Source organism: Drosophila takahashii, chromosome 3L, assembly GCF_030179915.1.
Source record: "Drosophila takahashii strain IR98-3 E-12201 chromosome 3L, DtakHiC1v2, whole genome shotgun sequence".
NCBI classification, from domain to species: Eukaryota; Metazoa; Arthropoda; class Insecta; order Diptera; family Drosophilidae; genus Drosophila; species Drosophila takahashii.
The window spans coordinates 24,278,856-24,297,757 of NC_091680.1; the positions used below are offsets into that span (position 1 = coordinate 24,278,856).

At 38.9% G+C, this 18,902-nt stretch overlaps 1 protein-coding gene across 1 annotated transcript; it reads right to left on the bottom strand.

Annotated features, from left to right (window-relative positions):
* Positions 1 to 401: 401 nt before the first annotated feature.
* Positions 402 to 18,364, bottom strand: HGTX (HGTX homeodomain transcription factor). The gene is made up of 4 exons (XM_017138992.3): positions 17,173 to 18,364; positions 13,569 to 13,754; positions 7,474 to 7,670; positions 402 to 1,287 (listed from the first exon to the last, which is right to left on the bottom strand). Exons 1-4 carry the CDS (start codon positions 18,107 to 18,109, stop codon positions 1,057 to 1,059), a joined length of 1,551 nt encoding a protein of 516 aa, XP_016994481.2. The 5' UTR covers positions 18,110 to 18,364; the 3' UTR covers positions 402 to 1,056.
* Between the last annotated feature and the right edge of the window lie 538 nt (positions 18,365 to 18,902).

Consider the following 18,902-nt stretch of genomic DNA (forward strand, 5'->3'; position numbering starts at 1 on the left):
GTGTTGGCTGATCGGATTTTTTCGTACGATCCTGACAGAATTCTTCGCCTTTTTGGATAGACGGATTTTAGTTTTTAGCTTATTCCAGCTATGCAATTATCGTTTTTCCAAATTCCGTCAACATTTCTTAGTACTCTTTCTTAGTAATCTGACAATATAAATTTCAGTTAAGGAATAAACAGAAAAACTACTAACTTTAACCCTTTTTTTCAGTATAACACATAGGATTTAATACATTGATCCGCCAATTTAATGGCTATAAAATGTAGAGTACAAATAGGAACAAGTAATTTTATCCCAAATAAAGTTTTTCAAAACAATTCTAATAATATTATTTTAAAGTCCCGCTTCTCCCAATAAAAACCTAATTTTCAATAGTTCATTTTATACTTTTCCTTGCGTTTTATTTTTTATCAATTTGAAATAATTAAAATTACAATTTAATTTAAATACATTTTACATATAATTTACCGCAATAGTTAATCATCATGTTTTGCGTCTGTATCATCGTCAATATTGTGAATATTGTTGCGCAATCTCATTTAGCATAGTTAATCGTTAATAGTTTAAATATATATATATTTTAGTTGTATGAACTAAGGTCGGTTCTAATGCACGAAATTACATTAAAGTTAGGGATTAGAAACTAAACATACAATATGTAATAAATTCAGTTTAATTTTTGTGCCAGTGCCTCAACTCCTTTCGATTTGCTTACGAATTAGCGACGTTAATTAAGCTTCATGTTAAATGTATTCTTTAGAAAATTAACATAAATATTTACACACCTAATAAACAAAGTGGGAAATGAAGAAGAAGAGTTAAAGGGGCAAAATGAAGTCTTCAGAAGACGGTAAAGTGGCAAAACCTTAAAACTTGAACCCAAATAAGTTTGCTGAAATCGTTTCTAGCTTTCTAGCTGCTGCTGCTTTTGTGGCTGCTTATGCTGGGCTTTTTGCTTTCTAGCTAATTAGCTGGCGCATTGAAATTTATCCTAAGTGCGATCCATTCCATTTCATTGCGAGTCCATGTCCTTGCATAGTTTGTAAATTCGTTTTAATGGCGATAATTATCCTGCTGCTGCTGCGAGGACCCGGAGCTGTTGCTGCGACATCTCTTGTTCTGGGCAGGGGACTCGCCCATATCGAGGCTCTCGTTATCGCTATCCATGGTCTCGCTGCAATCGCCATCGTTATCGCCACCCATGTCGTCCTGTTTCCTTTTGGCAGTGGCCATTTCCGCCGCATGCCTTTTGCGCCACTTGGTGCGACGATTCTGGAACCAGACCTGCAAGAAAACCAAAAAAGATTCACGCTTTAGTACGGAGAAAATAAAATTAAATCGGTAAACCATTTTGGTAAGTTTAATATTGATTTTTAAGTATTAAAACTAAGGAATAAAAGTACTGAACCTTTTTTACCGGCTACAGTATTACTTTATATTCGATATCTAACAGTTTTTGATGTAAGTTTAAAGATGGCATATCTTTTCTTAATATTTTATCCAAAAATATTTAAAATCTAGGTGATTTTCTGTTTTCTGCTCTTAAGTTTTAAATCGAAAGTTCTCTGCATGTGTAATTAGGCGAGTCACATTGTCAAAGTCATTAAGTCGCAAGGAGGAAAGGGGCTAAAGGCCCAGGCAACAGCCCATAAGTCGCATCATCAACGCCGGTTAACCCTCAATTAAGACAATATTAAGCCCTGGACAGCCAAATAGCGAAATGTTGCCCGGCAGCAACAGCAACTGTTTCAGCGGCAAAAACTATGCACAAAACCATGACTAACGTCTTTGGCTGCGCTTCATTTTGCCGGCCTCGCCTCGTTTGCCTCGCTCTGTGGCAACATATGTTGGCCAAAATCCCCCCTCCCAGTCCATTGCCCATGGCTGTTTTAAAAGGGGACTCACATTCACCCACCCAAGTCCCAGGCACGTTTTCCAGCTTTCCGCTCTACTCTTCAAAAGGCATGGGCTGACTCAAATTCGGCATAATTTCTACATTTGCCTGATGATGGAGCAGTATTTCGGTAGCTGTTTGCAGTTAGAATCATTAACAAAGCGTATAAATGGGCACTTAATGTAAGAGTTCAGCTCTCTACAGAATTTTAAAAAAGTATTTTAAGGAAAGAAAATGGACTGATTTAATGGAAATATGATTTTTAATATCTGAAAATAGAAAATAAAATTTTCTACTTTTTTAAAATCCCCAATTTTCTTAAGACACTTTAACGTCCCAACGTTTAGTCAATTTCCATTGCGTCCTATCAAGTGATCCACTTAATTACCTTGCCCAGACTGTTAAACATTTGCCCCATACGATGGCGAAATCAACGCCGAACCCAACAGCCCAAAGGTGCAATTAAACCAGATACAGCATAATTTACAACTTCATTTGCACATTTGTGTAATTATTATTTGCAACATTATGCGAAATAAAAATACAATTAATATTTTCCGTGTGTTACAAGCCGCAGCGGAGAGCGCAGAGACAGAGTTTCCCAGTGTCTTGGCCCTCGGAAAAACAACAGACAGCCAACGGCGGCAACAACAACATTAGTTGGCATCATTAAGGCTGCTTTTCATGGTCATTATTTTTTGGTAACATCTGTGTCCATGTTGTTACGGGATTTGCCACTGAGCCATGGGCAAAAAGGAAAATTGAGCTTGGGGCAAGTGGCTGGCTTCCTGGCATTTCCCTCTTTTCCCTCATCCCTTCGCCAACCGATTTTCCACGTCTCCTTTTCCCATTTTGTCGTCATCATAACGATGGTGTATGCGTCATCTAGCACCCACTAAAGCATAGTTGATGTTGCAATGACAACAGATTGCTGACTGTTGAAGAAATATTCAAGTTTGGGTTCCTACAAATCTTTGCAATATTTTTGGAACACAATTTTATGTTTCGTTTAAACTAAGGTTTGTTTGGTTATAAATGTAAAATGAAACCTAAATGGTGCGTATTGTTAAAATAAAATATTTAAGTGTAAAAAATGTTTACTTTGTCCAAGTAACTTTCTGAATTATTTTATTTCGGAAAATACTTTTTTAAAACTGTTGGATAAAATATAGAACTAAATAATCGAAAAACAGGAATCCTACGTTTTTATTTGTATTTTCTTTAAGCTTCCTTTAATTTTAGAAGGATAAAGGTATTGCCTTTTCCGAACTTCATATCGATCTTTTTTATTTTCTTGGACACCCACATTCTAATATTCTTAACTGGAATTTCACAACTGTTTGCAACACTTTTATGGCCAAAATATCAAGCATTATCCAAGAACTTAGAAGCCGCCTTGGCAGGTTCAGACAGATAGCCAAATGGCGGATCCAGAAGATGGTCAAGGGAGCCGGGCAGAATTTATGACAGCCAACATGTCAAAGTCAATCAAATATTGTGGCAATCAATTTGACTTGGTCACGTTACGCTTCGATTTCGAATTGGGATTTATTTATTGCGGCAGGAGCAGCACCTCGAAAAAAAGGGAACGAAAAACCCGGCTCCCAAACAAAGGGAAAACGTTATAAAACATATTCCATTTTGGCACCACAGCGGGAGTCCCTGTTTCCTGGGCCATCCGTCAGGTGGGCCCTCAGATAAGGATAAAAAGTGTTATGTAAATTTCGTAGGAACGGACGGGATGTCAAAACCAAACCTTCAGAGTGTGGTGAGCCCTCAAAGCGAAATATATGACTCTTTGGGCAAATTGGAAATTTATTTGTTTACGCGTCCTGTGCGGGGGATACTTAAAAGTCATGAAAATTTACAACATGGCTGCGCACACCGATGGCCAATACGTATACGTATGGCGTTGCCTTTTTGGTATCATCGACATCTGACAAGTCGGCTCCTACCTCGTTCACCTTTTTTTTTTCTATTGGTCCACAGAATATTTTATTTATTTATTTTAGCCAGCGCGAGTATGTGTGTGTTTTGTAGTTCTGGCTCGTAAATTTCCGAATCCGTATAGCCGGCTCGCCCTCGCCTCTTTATATGGGGATCGCTTTCCGTATTTATGTGAGTTTGTGATTTATTTGATTTTGTATTTCGTAGCCATAAACTTGAAGCCAGCTCAGGGTTTGAGTCATAAAAATGCATTTGGTTTTTGGGTTTCGGTTTTTTTCCTTTTTTTTTTTTGGATATTTCACTAATTGTTAGGCAGCCCTAGAAATCGTCTTCAGCTCTTATGTAAATTCCTGGTCGAACCCATTCATTAACACACAATCAAATCCATTAGTGGGTCACAATAGAATTCTTCCTCATCACCAAAAAAAATCAATTAGACATTATTCCCCATTTCTGTCATAAGTTTTTATGAAGAGGCCCATTGTCAGCTGGTTGGCCTGTCAGTTTTCGTCAGCTGCCCATTGTCGTTGCCAAACTGTCACTTCTGACAGTCGCCTCGAATTGGATTTGGTCCATAAGCTTTCATTATTCCGGTGCTAATTATGCGGCCCGATCTTTGTCTCATCAAAAGTAACAGATCATAAAAAGCCATTTTTGGCCATAATAAAATATTATGTTCATCTGTGGCCAATGGCACTTAGCCACATTCCTAAAAATGTTCTTTTATCGCAGCTGAATATTGTTTATTTCATAGAAAATTACCTTTTTGGTAAGGAATAGCTGCGCTAAAAGCTGTCCATAAAATTAAAAGTGTTTATTGACAGTTTTATCTAATGTCTGATAGAGTTTTTGTTAAAATAAATTAATAATAGGATATTTCTCCTTTACATCTTCCAATATTAGTTATATCCCTTAGTAACTGAGTTGAATATTTCATAACATTAAAATACCCCATAATTGCTTCACATCATATTTAATTAATTCCCCACATTATCTTTTGCTTTAAGCCAATTACACCAAATGCCAGCTCCTCCTTTTTCCGTTTATCGTGCTCTCTGCCATTATTTCTATCCACCTACTATTTGCAAAACAATCCCGACCAAAGTGTTTACATACATTGACTGAACAATCAGAACCCAAAATGCCATTATATTTATGCAAAACAACAGAGTGGAGCGGGCAAAAATCACGAAAAAGCTATAACAACAAAACATGCAATAATTTTATTGCCCGGAGTGGACCTCCTAACTATGGCCCCAAACACATGGGCTGTCATTAATAATGGCCACAGACGCTATAATTCACCCCGGCGGGAGGTGGGCGGTGGGGAAGTGGCATCGGATGTCTCCCGCTCATGAGAGCGTACAAAATGGCGACCATTTGCATTAAATGATTGCTAAAACGAAGGACGAAAGGAGTTGCGCTCCCGCTCTTTCGCCGTCTGTGTCCAAAAACGGTTTTAATTATGATAACAGCGCAATTATTCTTGTCAAGATCATTTGACCAACCACCCACTTTCATGCAGATGCACTGAGAGAAATTAAATTCGTATCTTAACATATCAGAACAATTTTTTTGCTGCATACTTTTTGAATACCAAAATTCCTTTAATTTTTCACTGAAGTGGGGGTGATACATCACCCATCCCGTGGATCCGCGCATGTCTATGAGTAAATTTGAAATTTAAATGAGAATTTAACAAGGACTTATTCAATTAAAAGTTTCTAGATGTTTTAAAGTATTTTCGCGATTAAAAAATAAAAAAATCTAGAATACAAAATTTCATTAAGATCTTTGAACTTTCGAAAATTGAGGTCGAGAGTTTTCATATAAATAAGAGCTATTTGCATTTGCTAACAGTAAACCATAAGATTAAATATCATTCCCAACATCTTGATTTCTCGCTGTGTACTCGCCACTTTGCATTTTGTCTGTCTGTCATAATTTGGCTTGCTTTTTGGGGGCGGCTGTTGTCCAGTTTCTGCCTTTTTGTTTGTCAATTTGCATACTATCATCGTCATGGCTGTTTTTCATCTGGCTCTGGCTAACACACACTGGCACACATGCACGCACACTAATTGAATATGTATGAAGCTGGCATGCTGGCCGGATGCCCATCGTTGTCGTTGTCCCTTCTGCATTTCGTGCCATCCCGGGTCCAGAATTTAATTTACACTCACCCAAAAGTCATGCAGTCATTTGGCATGTCTATCAGGGAGACGAGTTGAGACAGCGCGGAGGAAACGGGGGAATAGCGGGTGAATGTGGGGAATATTCGGGGGTCGGATTCAGCCCGAAATCCTGCAGTTTCCATCCATCTCGCTGTCCATTTGTACTCGTCATCAGCGCATTCTCTGCCGTCCTCCGCTCCCCTTCGTCCTGTTTAGTCCTTAGCACAAAATGACGCATATTTAGCTGCAGCTCAAGCCATCAATCCTGAATGTTCATCTATCTATCTCTATCTCTGTTCCCTCGCCTTCTCTGTTTCAGCTTCTGTTGCCGTCTCTGTCTGCCCTGTGCCTCATTCTTTAGCAATTAATCATTTTTCCTCATCATAAACGTGATTTCTTTTCCACTCCTGATTGCGCTCAGTTGTGTGGCGAGAAAAGGTTTTCCCTTTGGGTGGAGATGGGGATTGGGGAAGGTATTTTGGAGGGATATCTGATTCGGAAATATTTGTTACTCTTTGAGCAGCATAAGTTTGATTATAATTCAATTTTGGTCGAATGTAAATTATAAAATTAAAATTAAAATAAACTATTATCTAAGTGATAATCAGTTAAATAATTATAATTGGATTTTAAAAAGTGACTTCATCTAAATATATTACTTTTTTTATTTAGTAATTTTGGTGAATAACCAATATGGTAGTAATAAAAAATGTTCTTAAACTTTTGTTTGTGCAATCATCAGTATTTTTATAGTAGTTCCCGAAAACCCCTTGTGAAGAGTCTAACTTTTCTTTTATAACTCTTTTGAAACCCGCCGTTTTCTGGTGATTTTTAAACCTACCGCAAACCAATTAACTTGCCCGGCTTATGACTAATTCAAGAGCTACAAGGAACCGCAGCACAGATTCAGATACGCGGCGAAAGATACAAAGTCCCGGACGACACACGCGTCGAAACCACGGACCATCGACCACGACACGTGCGTTTCCCCGGGTCGGATTACAACAAAAGTTGATGACAACAAATTTGACGACACAAAGGATTTATTTGTTGATAACATTTCCTTCTTTTTTTCTGGTGTTGTATGGGTGGAAAAAAGGGAACTTTAAAATGGTGGAGGATAACACGTTGCACTAAGCCTTTAGCACGCGGTCCCCGGGAGAATGGGTCCCATTGAAACCCATTGGCGCCATTTTGTGTTTCAACGTAAGGCCGAAAAATCCACGAGATTTGCCTTTCAATAAAAATGCAAATTTGTCAGAAAAGTCAGTGGCAGAACAAGCGGAGTTCTGCTTACTTCTGTCTACCTTTTTCGGAGTCACTTCCTGTTTTATTATTTTGTTTGGTTTCGGGTTGATTGCCTCATCCGCCATTTTTATGAGTTTTTAATTTGCATTTGCCAAAAGGCAGGACCCCATTTTTTGGCGGGATTAGTATTTGGAGTTCAAATCTGCTTACCTTAACCTGCGACTCGGACATTCCTAAGGCATAAGCGAGCTTGGCACGCTCGGGTCCGGCCAGATATTTGGTTTGCTCGAATGTCTTCTCCAGGGCGAAGATCTGCTGACCACTGAATGTTGGGCGGGTGTGTTTCTTCTTGCCATCCTTGTCGTTCGATGGGTGATGCTGATGCGACTGAGATAGATTGGCGGACACTAAAAAGAAACAAAATTACAATATTATAAACTTTAGAATACTTTTGTTCAATTTTTAGCCATTAAAAATAAATATATATCATTTTCCCATTTATCAAATTGGAATCCATATAATTAGCCCCTTAACTTTCTCACCTCTGCCTTTTATTTCTTCATTACGACCCAAAAACTTTTCGAATTTCTAAAATTCAAACACTTTGAGTACCTTGTTTACAGCGTTTCTCAAAATGTATACTTTACGTCTCCCCGAAAGTGTTTATTATGAATTGTTAAATAATTTCGCCGTAAAGATGTGGACAAAGTTGTTTAGCGCATCCTGGGGTGGTTGGAAAACGGTTGCCTTTTTGCGGCAGAAAAGTTTTATGACATTTATTAATTGTTTACGAGGCGACAGCTGCTAATTTGGGAAGAAACTTTTGGGACAATGGCAGGGTAAAAGGTGTTTAGGGGTTGTCAACTACAATCAAATGATTTTAAATCCCTATAAAATATTTAAAGAAATATATTACCAAAATGATTAAATGCATAAAACTTAGTTCTGTAAAATATACAAAATTCTAATATTAATTAACCTCAAAAAATGAATTCTCTTACTCCATATAAATTTCAACATGATTAATATTATTTTCCCAGCCGAATAATAATTGCGCCCTAATTACAATGTGCCAGCAAAATGAATGTACGAAATATTCGACTGAAAAAAGTCCCTATACTCACGTCTGCCCAATTAACAAACCGAAATTGACCACAGCAATTTATGGTACAAGAAGCTGGAGGACGAAAACTTCTGCCGTCGAGGGTCGTCGGAGCCTTCATTAAAATCAATTAGCAAAAGCGACGACGACGACAGCGAGAGGCCAATAAAAGCGAGCCAAGTGGTCCAAAAACAGAACGCCCATCCGACGGCCACGCCCCCTCACCAAAGTGGGACTGCCATGGGCGTGGGCAGGGGGAGGGGGCATTTGCCAGGGGGACTACGTGCCCTGTTCGCTCGTAAAGTCAGTCAAGTGGACATGGAGGGTGGTCATAAAATTAAACGGTAGCTGTGGGAACGGCAAAAAGAGAGTGGGCGGTGGTGGGTTGTGTGTGTGCTTTCAATTAATGTCACCCCATTATTAAATGATCCCTAATTATGTGAAATGATTTAACTAAATATGCACGAGGCAGAACCCAAAAGGGAACATCGGATGGAAAGGCAAATGGGGTTTTGGTAAAAGGTAAAGCCACAGACAGCCGTTGCCCTCAAAAGGGGTGGTCCTTTCTTTTTTTCGATCTGCCTTGGGCTGAAACTTTGTGTCCCTTTATGATACTTTGGTGCCATTTGCGCAGAATTATTAATTTAAATGGTTATTTCTAACAGCTTTCATATAGATAAGGTTCTTTTTTATATGGGTTAAGCCCTGCACTATGCTACATTATATGGGATGGCAGGATGTGCGTTTCGGTGGAAGAAAGGATTGTAATTAAATGGGATGAGTTAAACTTATCAAAGGATAAGATCTAACAAAATAAAACTAAACATTTTACTTTTATATAATAAGTTTAGAATTAAAATAAAATGTTTAGTTACATTATTAAATAATATTTAAATTCAGAGATAGCAGCCTTCAAAAAGTCTTTAGCTTTTCCATTCCATTTTCATGTCAGCTGCTACTCTGTTCGAATTATGAAAACAAAATGCCTTGCCAAATAAAAATGTGTGTGGCATTAAATTTATACGTTTTTATTTTTTTTCGTTTTTCGCAGACAATTCTGGAGCTTAACAAGACTTGTCAATAAAGGGGGATAGGATGTGCGAGGGTCTCTCCCGCGGACTTTCGCTTTGGATGGGGTTCCGCAATGTAACAAGCGTAATCCCTTGCAAGAAAAATTGTAGCAGTGATAATTTTTTTATTCTCTTTCGGTATAGCTATCTCGCTTTGCCCCTTGCTTGTGTCTCTTTCGCTCTGCCTGTGTTCCTTGGCCGTTGGCAGCTGCGTCCTGCAAGGACCCTCATAAATAACCGACAAATATGAAGCGTTTATTTGCTCATGTCACGGCCCTCAAACGCAATGCAATGAAATGGAAATGGTCCACCCCTGCCCCCATTTCATGCCCCCTCCGCACGCCACTGTGTCCTTCGATTGAGGCAGTGGCAGTTGTCTATAATCGCATAAGTCACCCTGTTGGCATCGCTGCATTTGCACTTTTTCCTCCCAGCACTCGAATTCTTTGCTCTGCCTTTTTTTCCTTCACTGCCAATATTTTTTACGGCATTAATATTTTTTGGTCATTCTTATGGCGGGGTGGTAAGCAAAGTCAAGGTGGGCGTGTGCTGTTTTGTGTAAACGTTTCCCTTATTGAAAACATTAAAACGTCATTTATTATCGGGCGTGATGGAAAAAAGAAGCAGGAAAGGCGGGAAAATTTGAGAGGATGGGGGATGAGTTCAGCGAGAAAATCGTTAGCACCAAATGTTGATAGACACGGGATCATCTTATGAAATCATAAGAATAATAGAATTTTCAGGGTTTATTGAAAAATTTGTCGTTAAAATAATAATTGTCATAAAAAAATCATCAATTTGCAGTTCAAAATGACAATTGTTTTTATACATTTCTAACATATTAAAATTTTTGTTGGCGTTCAAATTAATATCTCCAATTTTTTAGTTGGAAATTTTCACTAAACAACATTTCTATTTTCAAAAAGTCCGTTTGCCGGAATTACCAAATCAAAATGATTGTCCAATTATAAATCATTGTCAGTTGGAGCTTCTTTTTTATCTCCAATACTCGCAAAACCCAAATCATTTCCAACCGCTTCTCACGTTGAAATAACAATCTTGTAAAATGTTTATGCCAATCTGGTTGTTGAGCAGTAAAATCCTTGCACACCAGTTGGGGCGGATAATCCGCACCTTTTTATTTACCCCAGGTATTCTATGAGATATACATACACACATACGCATACATAAATATAAAGTGGGATGGTCGGTTGGCTCATTAAGTGGCACTGCTGCCATCCCTGTCCTTCCCTCGTGTCTTGTGCGGTGTTTTATGGCCTGTTTTATGCCCGATTATATGCTTAAAGCACAAGTTTTACAGTGAGCCAAGGGAGGGGGGAAATGCCGGAGGGGATGACACAGAAAATGCCACTTGAATTTTAATTAAACGCAACAGCTAGACAGGCTAGTGCCCTCTCTTTCTGCTGTCTTCATTAAGCTTAATGAATTGTGTCAAACGCCGACTGCGGTTTCAGTTGCCGTCCCGCCCTGAGTTTACGATTCCATTCCTCTTGTTCTGTATTTACTTTTTATGCCAAAGTTAATTATTTCATTAGCACAATGCGGTTACATGCTTTATTTTAATTTGGCTTTTAATGAATAAAAGTCAGCTATGGAGGGCTGAGAAGTTTTGTTTGTTAGGAAACTGTGGCTAAAAATGGCAATTTGCGACACGAAAACACATTTTAGTTATTTTGCGCTTTAATATACATACATATTTAATAATACTAATTTTTTTTAGCAAGTAAAATGCTTTTATAAATTTCCATGCAGATAACCCAATAAATTGCTTTGGCTGACCCATTTGATTAACCATTTATATCACAGCGATAACTAACCTACCCCATATTTTGCCCCCCACTGATAAGCCAACTTATCCAAATAGTTTCCATGCCGCACTATCTATAAGCCAACTTAATCCCTTTCAATCATAATAAATAAAATTCCGCAATGAACTTGCATAAATTGAATGCCAATAAATTGCAATTAATGAATTGCAGGGCAAATATTGATAATAAACAATGAAAATAATCACAATAATAACAGTAAACAGGTGAAAATGCATAAAGGAAAATAAAAAAAAAGATAAACCTGGCTACCAAATGAAATGAATAATTTCAGGGCTTAATCAAAGAGTAAATAATGCCACCCGAAAGCTAATCAAATGCAATTGCATTATTAATAACAAATAAAATGTGCTGAAAAATAGGAGAACAAAAAATCATAGCATACTTTCGAGGGCAGGAAACGAAATTCAAATGAGTTTGCATGTGTGTTTGCGTGTTATGAGCACACACATGCAGCAGGGAAAGCTTTCTCCCTTGTTAACATGACAGCCTACAAGCATATAAACACAAACACATACTTCTATGTATATGTATGTTTGTTAGGCTGCTCCATTTCGGGATAAAAAGGAAGAAAAACAGAATAAAGTAAAACAAAACACCCCCCCGTATTTCAGATAGATAATAATGTGGCAACATATTCTCGCAGCGTCTGTGTCTGCCCTTATCTTCCTATATACATTATATACACAGCCAGTCTGCTTTAACATTTTGTTTTCGGCTAAACGAAAGTTTTTTCCGTCTGGACCCACCAGCTGTCGCATCTTGGCAGCCGTAAATACGTATATACACGAATAAATAAAAAATGGATATAAGGATTGGTTGTATGTTTATGTAAATAGGGGAAAAATGAGAATGTTTTACGTGGCCAAAGTTAACCAAAACAAAAATGATGTGGAAACAATGAGCCGAAGCAACTGACAATTGAAACATGTTTCTCAAATTCCATTCTATTTTATGGCTTGTTGGCGTTGTCTGCGATTTTCAAATGTAAAAGTATTGATTTTATGCGAGAAAGAAGTGGATAAACACAAAGAAAAAAAAGATCTTGAGACTTTAAGAATTTTTTGACTTGTAGGTTTCTAAATGATAAAATAATCTTTAGATTATTACTTAATTGTGGCATTCATAAAACTGAAATTAATAACACTATTTACAACATTGAGCTTTCACTTTTTAAACAAAACTGTTTTATAATCTTTAGCAAAAGTTAAATCATTTTAAAATCTATTTATACAAGGAGCTATTTTGGGGACCAGTACCTTTTCATCCTATCATAATCCCTAATTTTGTGCTGACTTTATCGTCGCCTTTTTCGCTGCTCTGTTTAGCAAATCAATTAAATCAATATTTTCTTAATGTTGCCCACGGAGCTACCAAAAGCGTGAAAATTCCTCGGCACATAACGACACACTTCAGAAATCAAATCGAACTCAAGACAAACATAAACAGCGAGTTTGTGCCACGAATCCACTCTCCACTCTCCACGATCGCTGAATGCAAGAAAATTGTGAACGATTTCCGAGTTTTGGGCCAAGAGACTTTAGTGCCAAGTCATGGCCGCAATTAAAAGGCAAACAGCAGCAGCAGCAGTAGCCCACAGCACTAAATCAAATCAATTGCCAATGCGAACCCGAAGACGAAGGCGATAATGACGAGGAAGAGGGGGCCTTTAAACAAATAAACAATTGTTGGAAATGGAAAAAAGGAAAACGAGTTTTGAGCTGGTGGCACATTACTTAATGAGCTTAGCGATGCCTATAAATAGATGTAATAATGAAGTAACCAGATCAGAAATCAGAAATCGGTTGGTCAGTAAATTAATTTTTCATATGTGCCGGGTGCCATCCCATCGTATCGCCTCCCATCCCGGCATCATCATCGCCATCATTATCGACTTTTGTGTGGAGTCATGCTGAAAGAGAGCTCTCCGTACCCGCTGATCGTGTTAAAGTGGTTCCTCAACACTTATTAATGAGTCGGACAATGCAACTTGCCCCCGTTGTAAGTCGCATTGGTAATCACTTGAGAAGCCCATCGCCTGATCACCGTGATCATTAGTTGGGCATTCGGTGCGCTTTGTTAACGGTTCCTCATTTCCCCGGGTCCCCAGATACCCAATCCGATCCAATTCGATCCCCACCTCCTGAACAGGAAGTTGAAATCGCAACGAGGTGTGCCCGCTTACAATCGTAACCAAATTACGCGCGTGATTCAGTGATCCCATCGAGAGTCAATCGATCGACCGCAAATTAATGCTTGTTTGCTGACCATTCCAAATTCACTTACTCGTATTGGAGAGGCGTTCGCGCCACGCTATGGGATTGGCCACCAGTCCCTGTAATCCTGGCCAGTACAGGTGCGTGCGGTCCACTATGTGTCCAGCGTGGGTCTTCAGAGGCGCCCCCTGACTTTGGGAAAGATATTGGGCCATTCCCGCTGCGGCGGCGGCGATCGAGAAGCGGGGGATGCCAGCTGGGGGAAAATAAAGAAAATAATTGGTAATGAGTTAAGCAGTAATATCTTCGAAAATATCTTTCAACGGAAAGTTTAATCCGAATGCCAAAGAAATCTTTTATTTTTGGATCCAAGCTATTAAAAAGTGTGATCACTAAATATTTTTAAGTGTTCTTCATTATAATAAAAAGTAACTGATTTATTATATGAAAATGATAAAAAAATTAAAAATACATATTTCATTTTAAAACATGATTTTTTTAACGAATTGGGGATTATCATAATGTTTTTCAATTTAAAATACATATAATAACAATACATTGTTATATTTTAAGTTTTGACTCACATCTTTCTAATACCTTTCCCTAAAGTTTTATTATTAAAAAATTTTTTTAATTATACCCGTTACTCGTAGAGTAAAAGGGTATATTGTATTCGGGCAAAAGTATGTAACAGCTAGAAGGAAGCATTTCCGACCCTATAAAGTATATATATTCTTGATCAGGATCACTAGCCGAGTCGATCTAGCCATGTCCGTCTGTCCGTCCGTCTGTCTGTATGAACGCTGAGATCTCGGAAACTATAAAAGCTAGAAGATTGTAATTTTGCATGCAGATTCCAGGAGTTCCTACGCAGCGCAAGTTTGTTTCAAAACGGTGCCACGCCCCCTCTAACGCCCACAATCTTATATACGATTTTAAAAATTTCAATATTTTGGAAAAGTAAAAATGCAGTTTTATTGTGTTTATCAATACCTATCGAAATGTAGAATAAAATTTTTTAATCGGACCATTCGTTAAAAAGTTACGGCGGATTAGCTGAGTAACGGGTATCTGATAGTCGGGGCACCCGACTATAGCGTTCTCTCTTGTTTTTACCTAAATTACTTTTGTAAGTGGAATTTATAACTATTTTATTCTTTATTTCATTTTTTCATTTCATAAATAAATCGCATAAAGAAGAAATCCCCAATCTATACATTTTAATAAAGTTCAACAAATGGTTTAAATGATCTAACGAATTTATGTAAGAAAAACATTTTTTATAAGCCTGATTTTTAAGAACGCAAAAGTGATCTTATCAATCACGATGGCAATACTTCGTGATCAATTGTATAATACCAATAAAAATACCCACCCCATTAACTAATCCTCTCAAAAGTTTATTTCCCTTCATGAGATTTTCGCCCAATTTGTTCTCAGCTGGCCAATTTTTCTGCCCACTCATGCTGAACTCATACACACAATGCGGAATTTGTTCGAATTAATTAAAGGCCATTAAATAATTTGTCATAAAAAGAATAAGGGACATTTTTGGTGACCGAGACATTTAAAGAAAAAAATCGAACGAAAAAATTGAACGAATCGAATCACATAAACGCCCTCGTTAAAAATAATTAAAAATGTTATGGCAAATTGTCAGCACCCTGTCGGCCGCGCCCCCTTTCAATCCACTGTCATGTCACACAATTGGACCACATCTAAGTGAAAAAGTCGAAAAATCAGAGACAGAGAGGCTGAAAAACAAAATCGTTTTAGTGAAACGACATCGTCACAGCCCCTGCCACCCAATCCCCATATTGCCCACGTTTTTCGTGTGTCATTTTGATTTAATTACAAACAATTTGACAACTAATTGCTGCAACATTTAACGTTAAAACGCGTATCTCATTACGTTTTGTGGTAATTTTGCAATTGGATATTATAACCATTTGGGGCTTCGTAGAAAACGCTGTGCTCAATATCTAAAATTGCCCTGATTAGGTAAAGGGGTTCGGGGGGCGTAATGACAGAGGGGGGGGAAGGGGGGGGCTGTGGGCTGGGGAATGGCTTTTATTGAATCATATGGAATCATGCCAAACCGGATTCGTAAACAAAACAACAATTTTCGGTCGTTTTTGTTCGGTGGGGTAGCTCTTTTATTTTTCTGTTTGGTTTGCGAAACGAGTTTTTGAAGCATTTAAAATATTTCGCGTTTTTTGGCCTGTGTATGTATGTGTTTGGTGCATACATAATATCTATTGATTCGTGGTTGATATATATTTTAGTGTTGCATAATGATTTGGTGAGTTGAATTGCGGTCTTGGAGCAGCAAATTGTGGGTGAATAGGGGTTACGAGGTTTCTAACAGGTTTTCGAGAAATCTCACTAAACTTTTTTAAATGGAGAAGCACTTGCCTTACTTGCAATAACTAATTAATTATTATAATTGAATCTTATTTAACCATGGATCAAAATTCAAAATATATTATGTAGTCGAAAAGAATATTTTTGAAATTTTATAAAATGAATTTTGAAGCATAGCTTAATTAGATTACCCAATAACTTGTACCATCAAATGTAAAGTGTAGAACTTCTAAACAATTTGTATAGGATCGATTCCACAGGCCGACAAAATGTGACATGGGTCGGTGTCCAGGCCTGCCACCATTTTATTTCGATAAATGAGGCTTTTCTAAGCATAAGTTGCCACTACGCCTATAGTCCATCAGCTCTGGTATTTGCGGTATCTTTAATTTAAGAAAATCACAAATTTTCTTCGTCTTTTGGGATATATCTTCAAGAGTGGTCAACCAATTTTGGTAATCTTTTCGGAATTAAATAGTTACATGTCTCTTTTATACGGTCGTTTTGGAAAATTCAATCTAACTCAACCACAAGAGGAGGTGGGCGCATTCAAAATTTTAAAGTCACAGCAAAGTTTAAAAATCTTAATTTGTGAACAGCGTTTAAAAATTAAATAAAAATATTTTCTTCTACGATGCATTTTTGATCCAAAGACACCTTATGTCCCTAATTTTTTGGACACTCATCAGGTTTTTGTGAATTGTTTTGGAATTTTTAAAATTGTTTTTCTTACTTCCTTCACAGTCACGATTCACAAACAGTGCCCAAACCTGTGACTTTAAAATTTTGAATGCGCCCACCTCCTCTTGGGGTTGAGTTAGATTGAATTTTCCAAAACGACCGTATAAAAGAGACATGTAACTATTTAACCCCGAAAAGATTACCAAAATTGGTTGACCACTCTTGAAGATATATCCCAAAAGACGAAGAAAATTTGTGATTTTCTTAAATTAAAGATACCGCAAGTACCAGAGCTGATGGACTTTAGGCGTAGTGGCAACTTATGCTTAGAAAAGCCTCATTTATCGAAATAAAATGGAGGCAGGCCTGTACATCGACCCATGTCACATTTTGTCGGCCTTGTTCTTAACCAAAGATTAGCTTAACTTTTTTGTAATAAAAACATTCTTTTAAATTTAATTTAAATTAAATTCATTTAGAAATTATGATTGTTAAAAAATTTGACACTTAAAATAGAAACAGATTTCCGCCTAGTCTTTTGAATGATAAAATTATTATATTTAATTTATTTTTATTGTAATAAAAAGCCCTCAAATTCACGGAGATTACTCCCTTACTCCTTTACTCACCTCCTGTTAAAGCACTTAGACCTGCCGATGTAACCGGCGGCGGTTTGGAGAGGATGGTATCGATGCCGTGCGGATTGGGGGCTCCCTGGCTATTGGTGTTCGTGGTCGTGGTGGAGGACGACGAAGAACTGCCGCCGGATCCCCGATCGCTGATCAGATGAGAGTTCGGGCTGTGTCCGTAGGACAATCCATTGCCCGCGGCCGACGACCCACCCACCCCCTGACCCGTCTTCATTTCCGCGGTCATCGAGTGAAGAGCGGCGAGCGGAGGACCCAGAAAACTCAGCGGCAGCTTGTGATCCATGTGATTGTTGTTGTTGTGGCCACCGGGATTGCCGTGGTTGGCATTGTGCAGTGCCAGCGGATTGACCCCGTGGTGGTGCTGAAACTTCGCCCGCTGGCTGGTGAGATTCTCGGGACTGTAGTCGTTCTGCACCTGCGGCGGTGGACTGGCGGACTCGCTGGTCTGGCAGGGATCCTCCGCTCCACTGCTCCGCTGGCTCAGGGCATATGACTTGGCGCTATCCACACCGGGACTGGAGTTGTGCTCGTATCGCGGCGAAGGCGAGGAATCGGAGTGGAGTCGGGAGGAGGCGGGTGGTGGTGTCGTTGAGGGCGAGTCCGAGTCCTTTAGTCCACCGCCATGGGCAGCCGCCTTCAGCAACATCAGCGGACTGCTGTTGTTGTTGTTACTGCTATTATTGTTATTGTTATTATTGTTATTGTTGTTGGCATAAACGGCCGCTGCAGCCGCTGCACTGTGGTAATCGGCCAACTGTTGTTGGTAGTCCGCCGCTGCCATCGCATGGGCGTGGACGTCGGCGAATCCGTTGCTCATGGCCGCCGCCAAATGATGACGCTGAGCCGCTGACGGGGGACTCCCCTGGGCGGCGGCCGCGAAGCTGTGGTGTCGCATATACGGATTTATCAGATCCATTTCGGGCGCTTCGTGGCCGTAGTCCAGGCACTCAGAGGGCTGCCTGTAGAAACTGGGCGGCAGGGCCAAGTTAAAGGCCGAATTGGCGGACAGCTGGAAGCTCTGGGCCAGCTGTTTGGCCGCCACCTTGGCGTCTGGCGGTGGGGGCGTGGGCGAGGGATTGCTGCTGCCACCCGCCGGCGTGATGCTCAGGAATGGACTACCCAGCTTGTGATCGGTCTGCGGATAGGTTTTCACTCTGAGAAGATGGAATCTTTAGGATCTGCGCTTGCCGATGTGGTCAAAAATATATTCTTGAAGGAATAAAGACCTTGACTTAAGCTTTCTCAGTTTTATTTCTTGTTTAAATTTCGAAATAATTATATCTGAAGGCTATCCTTTTTTATAACGCCTAAGGATTATATAATTTTTCCAGATTTGTATTTTCTGTTTTGTATTTTTTGTTATCTTATGTAGGAGTTCTTGAGTCCAATTTATCAGCACTTAACTTTCCGATTTATGCAATCTTTCACTTTCCCAGAATACTTTACAGGTTTTTTATTTTTAGTATTATTATTGGGTTTAACTTTTCGATCACACGGTAATCGAATAAGGTTTATTGTATATCAAAGATCAATAGATCTTATATCCCTTTATTCACAAACACGAAACCAATTTTGATCATAAAACCGTTGCGTTTATATCGTTCTAAGGTTTTATCAAACTACACTTGGTGTTCACCGATTTTAAGCGAGATCAGGCTACCGATTTTGGTAACTCCGTGGCCGGGAAGTATCGGAGTTCGGAGTGAATG

Coding starts and splice junctions, on each gene's coding strand:
- HGTX (XM_017138992.3), bottom strand. CDS start 18,109: ATGGATCTGATAAATCCGTATATGCGACACCACAGCTTCGCGGCCGCC. Junction 13,755..17,172: donor TCTAAGTGCTTTAACAGGAG/GTGAGTAAAGGA, acceptor ATTTTCCCCCAG/CTGGCATCCCCCGCTTCTCG. Junction 1,288..7,473: donor TGTCCGAGTCGCAGGTTAAG/GTAAGCAGATTT, acceptor GTTTTCTTGCAG/GTCTGGTTCCAGAATCGTCG.